The sequence below is a fragment of the Ciconia boyciana genome, chromosome 3 (assembly GCF_034638445.1).
Source record: "Ciconia boyciana chromosome 3, ASM3463844v1, whole genome shotgun sequence".
Lineage (NCBI taxonomy): Eukaryota > Metazoa > Chordata > Aves > Ciconiiformes > Ciconiidae > Ciconia > Ciconia boyciana.
Window position 1 is genome coordinate 8,518,515 of NC_132936.1, and position 13,908 is coordinate 8,532,422.

The 13,908-nt window shown below is 38.2% G+C and overlaps 1 protein-coding gene across 1 annotated transcript in view; it reads right to left on the minus strand.

The window, feature by feature from the left end:
• MFSD2B (MFSD2 lysolipid transporter B, sphingolipid) overlaps positions 1 to 13,908 on the minus strand; it is a 40,242-nt gene that overhangs the window by 22,260 nt on the left and 4,074 nt on the right. The window contains exons 2-5 of the mRNA XM_072858422.1: positions 12,267 to 12,383; positions 8,301 to 8,425; positions 4,658 to 4,781; positions 2,540 to 2,618 (exon numbers count right to left, since the gene is read on the minus strand). Of these exons, the coding sequence (XP_072714523.1) occupies positions 2,540 to 2,618; positions 4,658 to 4,781; positions 8,301 to 8,425; positions 12,267 to 12,383 (445 nt within the window). The remainder of the gene's footprint in view (positions 1 to 2,539; positions 2,619 to 4,657; positions 4,782 to 8,300; positions 8,426 to 12,266; positions 12,384 to 13,908) is intronic.

The following is a 13,908-nucleotide window of genomic DNA, read 5'->3' on the forward strand; positions in this document are numbered from 1 at the left end:
TCCCAAACAGCGAACGCTTCTGAATGGAAAATTTGAGGCTTCACATAACATTAATTTAAACCAATGTGAAGTAAAAAAAAAAAATCTTCCCCAAACTTCACATCCAATCTTACTAGCAATGTTACAGTTCAGTGCACATACACAAAAATGCTGGCAGATGGTGGAAATCCTAACCTCAACCTGATCTGAAGTGGCTGGACACAAACTAGTCTCAGATGGGCCTTGCAGAGCTTCCAAACTGTTGACTACTCAGTGCAAAGGCAATGCACCCGAGTCACACCTTTCATTCAAAACACCACCTACACATTTATAACCTTTATCTAGGGCTCTGCATCTGCATTTTACCAAGCACTTGCATGGAATAAAACTCAGAAGCATTATTATAAGCAACAGAAATACAACCATTATGAAACCTTATTTTCTAAGAAGTAGCAAGAGCTGAGAAGCGGGCATATTTCAAAGTTCTTGTATGCTCAGAATTTATAACGTATTACTTTCCACCTTAGCCAAGAAAGCTGATCTTTCAGAAAGCAGATCGTACCTTGAAGTAGGTTATATTTTGCCCAGAAAGTAAGTTCGATTTATGTTAAAGCAACTTTGGAATCCAGTATTTCTACCTTGCATTGATAGTAAGGAGCAGGACAAAATTTATAATAAGCAGTTCTGCTTGTCTCCAGTAGAGGGTAATGGATCCTCTGATCCCAACCTTTTTTTAAAAGCACACTTCATATTACACAGCTGTTTTTCTTTAAACAGTTGAAGAAATGCCTGAACAACTGACTGCATCCAAGAAAGTCTATCAACAATAAGAATTCTCTATGTAACCCAAAGAGAGGCAAGAGAAAAGTGTTTAAGTAAGGCCTTGTTATGAGAGAGAGAGAGAGAGAGAGAGAGAGATTCTCACATAATCATAACCATTACAAGAAAACTTGGCTCCAAACAAATATAATTTCAAAGTATACAAAAATACTAACATTTGAAAAGTCAAAACTATGGAGCATTCCATCACCCTAACTTGGCTTAGGAGAGGCAGCTGTACACTCAAAAGTGAAACCCTTTCCCAAACAATAAAATGACACTATAAATGTATAACACCTCTCAGCCATGGAGTTCAACAGCTTTTATAGGCACAAATTTCACATGCCTGTGAAACCTTGCATGGGACTAGCAGATAGGAAAGCACATTTACTTGGATCACAGTCTCAGAAGACATAAAACCAGAAAATAGAAAACACTAGGTATATGGATTTAGTTAGAATTTAGGCCAGATGACTCAGAATACAGTCAGTGCCAAAGAATATAACATAACTGGAATCTCCCACTGTTTAGTCCTGTCCTACGACTGCTAGCCCAGACTTTCTCTTGAGATAGTTGATGATAATGCAAATTACAACTGCTCCATGTGGCCGGAAAGGGATTGGGTTGCTCAGGGGATATTGTATCTAGAATTCCTGACATGATTTTTTAGCACTTGTGGCCATTTCATTGTGCCTATGTGGTCTAGTTTTCAACATACTCAAGCAAGCATGTTGAGGGTTAGAAGGACTAATGGAAAAGAAAAGGACTCTTGCCAGGAAAAGAAAACAGATGCAACAAAAAAAATTACAAGTCATTCTAAAGCAACACTGAAGGACAAGTTAAGACACAGAAAAGTCTTTCATGTGACATTTGAGCACTCTTTTCTCTTTACCTTGCTTAATGCTGGTGGCCGTAAGAGACAGGAGTTACATAACAAAGAAGGCGTGAGAATAGAGCTGAAGAGAGTAGGAAGGGAAGAAACTGTTCTTGCATTCAATTTATGATCTATACAGGAAATCTTGAAAAGATTTTCATTGCACTTTTTTGGTCTGATCGATTTGCTTCAAAACAGAAACTTTGTCTGGTATTTATTGTTGAAAAGCCAGAGATATGGTCTGGAAGCCCTAATTCTTTTAACTAATACAGTCAGAGTGCTAGTTATATTACAGCAAGATCTGTCCTTAAACTACCTGGTATATGTTAGAATTAAATAAACACAGATGAAAGAAAAAGAGATATTTCAGTTGCTGTGAACATGCACACAAAATTACCCTCCTTTTTGGTGGGGTTAACTGTCTTGGTTCTATGAGTTCTAGAAAGTTTTTCAGAGGAAACAGCTTGGAGATTTGAATTTATAACATGAAACACATAAACCTAAGGAAATCCAAACTAAAAAAAAAAAAGAAAAGAAAATACTCAAAATTACTTTCAGGCTTTCTTTAATTGAATGTTAAAGATCAGCATTTTGGTTTTTTCCCCTACAGATCACTTTTAAATGAAATCATTATTCCCTGTCCTGGCTTGGGTAAGAGTGATTTTTATTGTTTTGTTTGTTGTTTTGTCCTATTTAGGTAGAAAAATGAAAGCATTTACAAGACAAAATATTTTTCATCAGATATTAAAAATCTCATATAAAAGTCCAGTTTAGGGACACAAACCATTAGGAACTTCCTATAGATAGAGAATGATTTTAAATAAAATTCAGCCCTAATCCACATGAGAAAGCCCAGATCACACTCACGGTATGCCGTTGCAGAATCTCTCTCCTTCTGGTCTGTGCTGAGAAACATGGTGAGGGCAGAATAAGGTACTTGGAATAACTATGCAAAGAAAGAACATCACTTAGGAAATGTCAGGGTAAATGCTGTATTCCTTTGATATCCAGGAAAATGGTTTAATGTGAGCTTGGAATTCACTTATTTAGAACATTGTATTTTTTAGCACAAAGACCTGGCTTTTCTTTCTGATTTGTAAAGCATATAAGAGGAAAAAAGTATCTTTCATAATACAAATAATAAATTACCAAGAGACTTTACCTTAATGCTGTGCTCCTTCAGCTTCCTTGGGAAAACATTCTTCATAGCTAGGCTATAAAGCATCTAGTTTTCTTTGCACTAGGAGACTATCATGTTCCTAGCTTGAGCTAACTAACAGGAAGCAAAGCCATAATGAAGACAATACAATTTTCCACTTTATTCAAGCCAGAAGACTGTATAAATCTCCAAAATATTTCAAATAACTGTCTCACTATGTAATTCCAGGAGATAACTGTGAAAACTACCTTGTCTTCAGCACCATTTTGCCACACACTCCTTAATTTAAGAATAGGTTGAAACACCCAATTGCTATGTCCATGCACTGACAAAAAGGTAGATGAGAAGCGTTGCTTGTTTGTTTTTACAGCACTGTATCTAGCACACAGTTGTTACCTTGCTGTAAAATCTTGGTGGAAACAATGCACTGGTAATATTTATTGCAATGCTGGGTAAATGAGCCCCAATTTTACTGCAGGAGAGGCCTTATCTCCAGTAGTACTTCACTGAAAATAACTATTGAACATTAAAGGCTTCACCTTTTGGATGGTAATGTGAGTGGGACCCTGTCCTCACAGTGTTGAACTAAAATAAAAATCACTTCTAAAATCTTGGAACAACACACAGGCCAAACTCTCAGAATATTGTGAGGTGGAAGTGGGACATGAACCTGCCTGAACAATCAAGTTCTCTGTGGTGTTTCCACCACCACAGAGATCTGTAGCCAGGCAAACTAAGTCTTACAATCTGTGTCCTACTCTGTTCATACAAAATGCATTTCTGTTCACCTCCAGCAAACATGGCAAGTGTACCCGCTTTCAAAGCTCTGCCATGGAAAATCTGTGTTATTTCTTCAAAACAGAGAGGGAAGAAAATTATTTTAAACCATTATGAATGTCTTCTGGACCACCTTTCTCCAGAGGAAACAAACGACCTAGGGAAACATTCCAACTTAACACCAGAATACAGAATTCCCAGGTCCAACAGATCTGTAAACAGGAGAAAAGCCAAAGCCAAACAAGAAATACAAACATTTTAAATGTCTGGGAACCACTTTTACAAAACGTGATCCAGTGAAATCCAATCAGCCAGGATACACCCTGCCAAATTGCAATGCAGCTGTCTCACTTCCAATCCTAACCTGCTATGTGATACTGCTTTGCAGGGAAGATACCTTGTTTCACCTTGATATTGGCTACAAGGCAAAACGGGGTGATGCAACCCCTACATGTACAGTATGGAACGTGTCAGAGAAGTTCTTTGGGATCCACTGAAATTATGGTTTCTGCATAAATATTGCAAGTTCTGGTCTGTATTAAAAAATTCATGTGCTCAAACTCTTCTGTCCAGGCATAAATATCACGATGACTACTATCAGTGCTATTTCAGCTCTGGTACCCTGACTTTTCATTGCCTTCTAGCTTGAGTCAAAACACCCAGGACTAGAGCCACAAACCTGCTTGGTCTCCTAATCTGCTCCTGAATATAGAAGTTATGAGAAGTTAGGTGTCTAACTGGAATTAGGAATCTGAATGTCTCTGTGGATCTATACAAGAATGAGTTGAGTATCTAGGGCAATGCCAATGAAAGTGACTGGAGGTAATCTGTCTGAATTAGCAGGTCATTTGCCAGAGAAAGCATCAGCAGAAACCATCAACCAGCAGAGAATTTGATAAAGGGACATCTGCCTATCCCTTAAACTCACTAGAATTTGAAATCAAATGTAAAGTTTTGGTAAATCTCAGTTTACTAAATCTGAATGCATTAACATAGGCAGAAAACAAGCAAGTTACTGCTGAGAACATCATGACCTGTAATCTACTTACTGTGGTCAGTGCTTGGAAAAGGCAGTAGAAAGTCAGGTACCATGCAACTCTTCCCAATACAAAAGGAGGCATGTACCACATAAAAAAATAGGACACTACTGTGAAGGGTGTACATGCCAGCATCCTGCAAAGAAGATTAACACATGTCAACAATCTCAACATAATGATAGCAAAGCACATTAAATTTTCCTGCTAATAATCAGTATAATGCAATTTATTTTATGTGCAGTTTTTCTAACTACAATATTAAGTATTAAAAGTTAGCATGCGTTAAATACACAGATTAATATAAAATGTATACAAGTACTTCCATAAAATGGAAAAAGCCCAGCAAATCTGAAGGAAAAGGACTATACTTAAGTTACTATCCCACTCAGAACAGACACAATTTCCTTGCACATGCACTGTAACAGCATACCTATATTGCCCTTCCTTAGTACATGTCTCAGACTACACATTTATTAGAAAGAACCACTGAAAACTAAGCTCTATTGTCACATGTCTTCGCATACTTCAGCAATTTTTATGAGCCTACTTGTTACCAAGGATTCCCTCTTCCAATTTGAATGCCTTCAGTTTTCCTCTCAACTTAGCCTCTTCATTGCTACTTCAAGCAAGTGCAAATACATTGATACACTTAAAAATGCTGAAAACAGCATAAAAGATAACAGACGGCCCACTGCAAAAGTTCCTACAGTCCATATCTACTTGGGTATATGATAATTTGCTCCATTTAACTCAACAGCAAAACTCCTAATCACTTCAAACACAAAAGGATCATCTTCTGGTGAGGAAGGTGGCTTAAAAAAAAGAACCACAGAAACTTAAATTCCAGACATTGCCATTAACCAGCAATTAATTAAATTATTCTAAAAATTAGTTCAGACAAACACCACTTGTCAAACTCCATGATATGGAAGAAGTGGTCAGATGCTATTATTTCCTAAACGTCTGAGCTGCAGCAGCATCAGGGCTCTCCTGTATTCTTATAAATCAGACATTAAACAATGTAATTAGATGACCAAGATCCCAACAAAAAATATCCAAACACGTAAAAGAGAAAACAGATTAATCCCCTCACAACAGCACTACTGACATTTAGGGTCAGCTGATTATTTTGCAATCATGAACTGAAAATCTGGAATACAAAAGAGTAATGTGGGTAAATAGTTTAGTAAAACAATGGCTTTCCCACACTGCTCTTTGGGATGGACAGCATCACTGGGAGCTGAGCATTTACAAGAAAAATGCCAGGTTCTGGTATTCTCTGTCCCTTCAGTCCCCAGGCCACAGTTCATCCACAGCTGGTCAGCAATGGAAAACACAAATAAGGGTAAAATCCTAACACATGTCAGGGAATCTACCAAAAGTGTGAGATCTTCCAGACTGGTGTCCAGACAGTCACCACAGTAAAATATTTTCATAGCCAATTTTTCATGCAACTTTTCAGCAATAACCCTCTTAGTATTCTTCCCCCCTTCCATCCTTTTTTCCACGTTTTCCTTTCCTTATTAATGTCAGTGAGTTTTCAGAGCCTTGCTGAAGTTGCTGAATACCTTATTGTCTACTATTATCTCCTTTGACAAAACATTTGACCAGGTTTGTGTATTTCAAGTCGATGTCTGCTTATGCCTTTTAAACACATTACATAAAAGAGATCAATAGTGATTGATGACTTCTTATTATATTGAGTACAGCATTAAGCTATAGTTAAATGTTCACCTTCTTTACTAATGTTCTTGCTTGCTGGCAAGCTTTTCTGACTGAGCCAATTCTATTGCTTCACACTAGATACTTAAGAAGTCTGAATAATTTCAAAATACTGAAATATTTTTAAGCTAATGGAAGACCCATTTGTTGCTTTGTATAAATATGGTCTGACCTCCAAAGTGTAGGAACAATATTCCAGTGGAAAAAAAATTACCATTACCAAAAAAACAGACAAAATCCTTCTGGAAAGAAAGCAGCTATTTGATGAACGCATATTAAAGGCTGGGTTAGATAAACACTTTTCCTGTTAGAAATGCAAGTTGTACAGTAGTTGGTTTACAGTGCAAAGGGCTGATAAATTCATGCTTGTGCTAGGATGGGAGTTATTCTAACATCGATTTAACACTAACGCTAAACACACATATTTCCAGTATTTTCAGGGAACTGAAAAAAAAAAAGGCATCAGAATACATCTAATGGCATTTGTATAAAAATGTCATTACTTTCTTTTTGCATAACTTTGTTACTTAGTTAATTCAGTGCTCATTAAAAAGGACTCAATTTACCTGGCCACAAACCAAATCCTGAAAAGAGAAACAGCCACAAGCTCCTCCCCCATAGGGCTCATGACAAAAAGCTTAACTTTGACCTGAAGGCCCTGTTCCTGCTGGGGCCAAGAGCAGCTGATCTCAGCCTTCTTCCAACATGTACTTGCCTTCTATTCTTTGTCAGATATAAGCTGCCCATGGACAAGTTTCTGTAGCCCTAAAACCAGATGACAGCAAGACAACCACCAGCTAAAAAACTGGGCTTATTTTCCATGAAAATTCAATTTCTTTGCTCAGGGTACTACATTTACTCTTAGATTTTTGTTGTGAATCAAGTTTGGGGGTTATATTAATTCAAAATTCATAATTAATTCAAAATATTTTACAATACATCCTTATAATGCCTGAGATAGAGCAGTGATGAAAGACTCCCTATTTCACAAACTACTCAGTCTCCCCTTGACTTCCAAATTATAAAAACCCCAACAAAGAAATGCTCTGTGGCATAGACGAGCTTGGGCTCCTCTAACATGGACCAATCCTTTCCAATTTTCTTGCTTCACACCTGTCAATCTCCTTCCTATACGAGTAACATTCATTCTTTTAACCTCTCCTTATAGCACATGGACAGCACGTGTTACTAGCTAGAGCGCACATAAGGGATAAGTGTGTCACAGTGAAATATCACACTGTCCTTTTAGAAATGCTGATCAAAATCTTACAGCATCTCATTCATTATAAAAGTCATAGTGATTTTTTAATTAAGTATTTTGATTACAGGGATGTAAGAGAAGCAGGACCAGAATGACTGCTGTAAGGAAGAATGTAACGGAGTGTCAGGGCAGTGCTGGTTGCTGAGCCCTTCAATGCCATGGTGTCACATCTGTTCCACACGCATGCACACATCCTTTACTGAATTGAAAGGCCTACAGAATTAAAGTTAACAAAGCTCCTGAAAGGCTGATGTGAGAAGTGAAGGCACACTAGGACACAAGTAGAAAAGAGTTCCAACTTTGTGGAGGAGTGAAGCCAAACTAAAGGAATCTAGACGAAGATGAAAATTCAACCACAGATTCAAGAAAGTTTTAGATCCGAGCTTCCAGTTTTGTTAACAATGCAGTGTCTTGGCTTTATTTGTTTGTGTCTCCAGTGGTAGAAAGTCTCTTCTATGTTTTCATGGGTGAACAAGTTAAAGGGAAATAGATGACATGACAATTTTTCTTTTTGATTTTATACATGTAGAATGAATACAATCACTGTTGTCTGGGAAACAGGCAAAGAAAAATGAGTCTAATTCAATGAGGTGACTGTATGATCACAACATACACACACACATACAATATTCATATATATATATGCAAATATATGTACACATTTATGCTTACCAAGGCATGAGCCGGCCAATTTTTGTCCATCTACTTTTGCTAATAAAAAACCCAGCAACAGGATCAGTAACTGCACCTGAAGCTTTGCCAATGAACAGCACCAAAGAGGCATGAAACGGAGTAATCTGAAAGTACAGACAGAATACTGTAAACAAGAGCCATTGTTTCACAATACAATGAAACAGCATAAAGCAACTTCCCAGAAAAAAACCTCAGTGTTTTAAAGAATAATGCTAGTTCATTTACAAAACGTCTGCTGCTGTCATAGAAATTACTATTGGTTACCCATAGCAAACAAATGAGACATTGAGACAGGCACCACGCAAGAAGCGATTAGAGGGGAAAAGTGCAAGGAAGGATAGATTATGAATGTGTTTAGAACTAGGAAAATGACTCAGATAGTCAAATAGTAGACTAAAGTCCTTGTTTTAGTCATAAAACCTGACAGAGTCCCTCTGTAATTATCCCCTCACTTTGTTCCCCACACAGCCCCATTTCCCCATATCTTTATCTTGACCTGATCTAGAAAAAAGTAGAGGGAGCTGTTTACATGCATTCATGTTTTTTCATCTCCTGAGATTACCAACAAGGCTGCCAACTGGTGGCATGTGGCTGTGGAAGAGGTTGTAGCATAGCAGATTTTATCCACTCAGAACTGAACTGTGACAACTGAACTGCATAAGGCACATCTGTCCAAATCAAAGTTGCCAGCACACATCCAACAAATCTCACTTGAAAAATGTTCACAGATTATGTAAGAATAAAATGGCCAAGTAGAAAAACCTTTGAAGTTAACCCAGGAGGACCATACTTAAGTGCCTATATAGAATTACAGTTTATCCCAGGCAATGTAGTTATTTTTCACATATATCTGTGGAGAGCTTAGGAATTCTTATCACACAATGATTAAAAAAGGTGGGGGGAGAAAGAGAGAGCGAGAGACTGCTGAAAGAGCCTATGGGGCTTAAACAGCGACTGCAGACAAAACCCCTTCACCTATATGCTGCTTCATGCTATCAGTGCTCCAACCCAGCGGGAAGCCTGGCGGAGGCCGCTGATACAACACCAAGCTTGAGCTAGTATCCCCTGCTTTTCTGCAGAGCTTACTGCCTCCTAGGCAGCATCACAGGGCTTCCAGCTGGTGCAGGTCCCCTGCCTGCAGAGTTTGCTGTAGGTATTCCCTCAGAAGTGAAAGAAAGAAGCAATAATCTCTGAGATGTCCTGGACGACCTTTGTAAAAGGCAGATGCTATGCACTTCTGTAGTCACACCTGTTAAATTTTAGCCCAAATTAGGTGAAATTGCAGGGGCAGCCAATCTTCTGGACACGACCAGCTGCAAGACACTTACTCCACCCTAGAAAGCTTATGAACAGGGAAGGATTGGGAATGGTAGTCTCCAGCAGGTAACGACTGGCTCTCCAAGCGTCCTGTTGCTGCACTGTAGGACAAGGCTGGGATGAGCATTGGGCTGTGTCCCACAGCAGTTTGATGATGTTCACCTCATCCACCTTCGCTGACTTGTACCCTCCCACAGCTAGGGTGGCAAGAAACCCACCAGCCCTGAGGAAGACTTGCCACTGGGGCTGCACTGGAACTGCTCACAGGTCACTACTGCTTCTCAAGAGACAGGTCAGCGAAAACAAGAACAAAACAGCAGTCAAAGATAAAGGGGTTGAAATACCGCAGTGATGAGGGACACAGAGACAGAAAATTTCAAATTAGGTGGGTTTCGCATTGGTATTTTGTTCAGATAATGTGAATAGACAGAAAGGAAGTGGATACTACATAAACAGAAGTGGAAGAAAGCCTTGAGGAAAATTTAAACCTCTCATATGTTAGGAGTGGAGCCTGCATAGTCATCCTGTCTTCATCATCGGTAGGGGCTTATACATTCCTTGGCTGCATTTTCTTAACTCCTCAATCTAGACAGTGTCTGTCAGCACCAATGCCATAAACTTCTCAGTGTCAATAAAATACAAGATAAAATATGCTAAATTCACCCATCTCAAAAGGAATAAAGACCAGGAACCTATTATCAGAGGTTTTGGTATTTTCTAGTAATTTGTGGTGGTTTGGAGTTACATTTATATGTCTGTAGTTTATACAGGTAATTTAGGTGGAATATGGAATTCAAAAGGAAAAACTGTAAGCTACAAAAAGTGAATACAAATGTAATTTTCTTAGAAAGGATCCAGATTATGTAAGAAAGATTACACCTAGTGAGTTTCCCAATCTCTCAAAGGGCTAGAACATTTCTGCCCTCTAAGTGGGCAAGAATTAAATCCAGGTAGTGACTATAAAATTACATGCTCTCCCCTGAAAATGTGTGGAAAAAAACACAGGATTTCAGAGCTGTTTATCAGGCCTTGAAATAAATCCTGTCCCTGCAGGATTACTTCAGAGAACAAACTAAACCATTGAGGAACAAATAATTAAGCCCCTTAATGAAGTAGTAAGAGTGTCATTACAAACATTAAGCAAAATTATTGGGTTTCAGTAGGAGCTTGTTAACAAAATTATTATTATTATGTCATTTATTTAGGTAGTGCCCAAAGATGCAGGAATGGGACCCCAGCTTTCTGGACACTGTACACAAACAGATAAAGAAATAAACAGTCCCCAGCTTCAATAATTTTCACTTTCTGTGATAAGCAGAAGGTCAGGAAATTGCCATATTTATAAGCACCCTGGGAAACTTGTATTAGTGTCTTTCTCATTCAGTTCATGCTTCATCATCTCCAATGGCTTGTATTGCCATCCTTGATGTAAGTGTGAAACAACTGTAGCCAGAGCTGCATCCACCTCCCTGCTGCATCTCCAAGTTACCTGTTCCACCTCCAACTCCTCAGACTCCACACCATCCACTTGCCACCTTTGTCACTGCTGTCCAGAACTGGCCCCTTTTCTAGATCTTGTGACTTTGACCTCAACAAGACACTCAAGACCTCAGTTTTACATGCCAGTCTTATTGTGTTGCCAATTTTATCAAGTAAATCACACCTCAGTTTCTGATATCAGACTTTTACAGGAAAACCATAAACCCAATCTTTTGGACACCTCCACTCCCCCAGTCATGATATCCTGTCTTTCTACATCTTTAACAGCAAATGGGTAACAATATCTCATCCAGAATCTCTTGTTCTTTCCAGCAAATAAAAAGTCATCAATGCTGAAAGCCACTCATGTAAGCTCTTCTCACAGTGCCTGCAATTTGGCCTCATCTCCCTAAAATCCTTTTTTCTATGCTATAATACTTAATCTGTCCCACCTACTTACCACGCAGACATACAAAACAACCCAAAACAGTAAAAAATGCTTATGGATTGATTTTCTTTGTTTCTCTGCTGTCCTGAAATCTAGCTGGAGCAGCTGAAAGTCAGATGAATGGGATGACTCCTACTGTTTGTTTTACCAGGTTTGCTTCTGCACCAGAAAGCCACAGACTGGAAGCAAAGAACCTTCAGGAAGGATAACTCGGCTTTCTTTGCAAATAAATTATCCTAGACAAACCAAATAAAATTTATGTGGAATTATGTTGACTACTGGATGCAACTACACTGATTTTTAACTAAACCAAATGAACAAAACTTCACAACCTCAACACGGTCCTATTAATGTTTCGAATGTCTCATAACTTACACTATGACTCTTGACACAGAGAATTGCTTTTTCTTCTGTCTGCAAGTGTGTGAGCTCTATAGTGCCTAAAGCTCTACTAATGATCCCAAACTAAAAGCAAACAATGGCCATTTCAAGACAGAAAGGAAACTAGTGAAAAAAGAAAAAAAAAAAATTTCTGGAGAAGCTTGTGCAGTTTCCAGGATGCTGAACAGCTAGAGGCAACGATAACAAGACAATTTAAAAGCTTTATTAGCTGATTCACCTTTTAGTATTCCAGGGACATTTTTGACAACATCAGAGTTGAGGTAAGTCTACACTCTGTAATGGTTTCTTGTACTACTTACATGGGCTATATCTAGCAGGTAGATCTGCAGGAAGAAAGCAGCAGCACTCCCTGCCACTTGATTTGGGGCACCTCCTATGGCATAGCATATTTTGCTGCAAATCGAGAGCCTGTATTCCTGTTCAGGATGAAGCAGAACAAACGATGAGAAAAACAAGGTACATGAGTTAAAAGCTACAGAATTCATAAGGTTAAAGTCCAAGGTTAACATCAGATTCAGGTATTCGCTTCACAGGTATTCCACTAATAAATCCATATGCCCTCAACCCCTATCATCAACAGGCATTTGGATGCTCATTGCTTTGATTTTTAATGGTTTTGTTCCTTATTTCAGCCCCTAAAAACAGATTACAGTGTTCCTACAAGGGAATCTAGGCTTACCTACCTTCTTCCCGCAAGCTATTATAAAGGAACAAGTCTACAAACAAGCAAAAAGCAGCAAAGAAGCGCACATACTGTTACACTATTTTCTGAGCTTAGTTTTGTCTTTGAATGTTTAATTCAGATTTTTGTAAAGGTTGAAAACTTTTTTACTTTTTAAAAAAATAATTTATTATATTAATCTTTCAGACCATAATAATTGATATAAACTCTCATACCATAGCAATTAGACAACATTCATAGAAGGAAAGTTCCACAGTCAAATGCAGACCGAATAGAGCTCAAACATTTGTGCTTCGTTCCTTCCTTACTTTGTCACAAAATGCTGCTGTGACACTGGCAAAGTCACTTGACTTTGTACATCTTCCTTCTGACTTGACTTTTCTGTATCTTTTGTGAAAGTTGGCATAATAGGGAAAGTGATTTTGGGGCCCAAGTCCTCTTTAGGAAGGACTCTTAAGTCACTCTAGGTGTGTTTAAAAAATTTCGCAAACCTGTGCTCTCTCATTTGCCTTTTGATGTTTGAAAAGTACTGTAAGCATCCAAGAACATTCTCTAATAGAATTGCCAAATAAGAGTAAGATAAAAGCTGAAAATAAGGATTCATAACAGTAATTAAAAGACAAAAAATGCACAGAGTCTAATAGAAATTCTAATAAAGAACACTCAGTTTTCCAATAGTAGAAGTTCCAGAACACTAGAAAGCCTTTAAAAAAAATCTTAAGACTTAATTTGATGCCATAAAATTCAAAATACAGGAAGAAAATGACTCTTCATTAATCTTGTATTCCTTTCAAAGGGACAACATATCCCACCTGAATTTAGGCTTTTAGGCTTTCAATCCCTCTCTGAAGATGGCTGTCAGCAGGAACCAGAAAACAGGAAGAGGAGCAGCAATATTAATCCTGGGTCTGCCCTCTCTCTGAACTGACTACACAAGCCCTTAATTCTCACATTAGATCAGGATAAAAACAGAGATATGGTAATGAGATCCACCACAATGATAATATTCTGATACATTACCTAATTTCTGCACAGTTTTAAATTTACTAAGTACCATCATCTTTACTACCTAACAGAGTTTTGATAAGTTTTAGACTTCTAAACAGAGCCTTTCATCATCTAATCATTTTCTTTTGAGCTGATTTATCTGAGTGGGCGTGAACAAGCAAGCACGAGTATCAGGACTCTTTCCTTTTTGTTTTTCCACAGAGAAAGACGGGGTGGCATCCTGTTACCACACCCAAGTAAAGTAGTCAGTG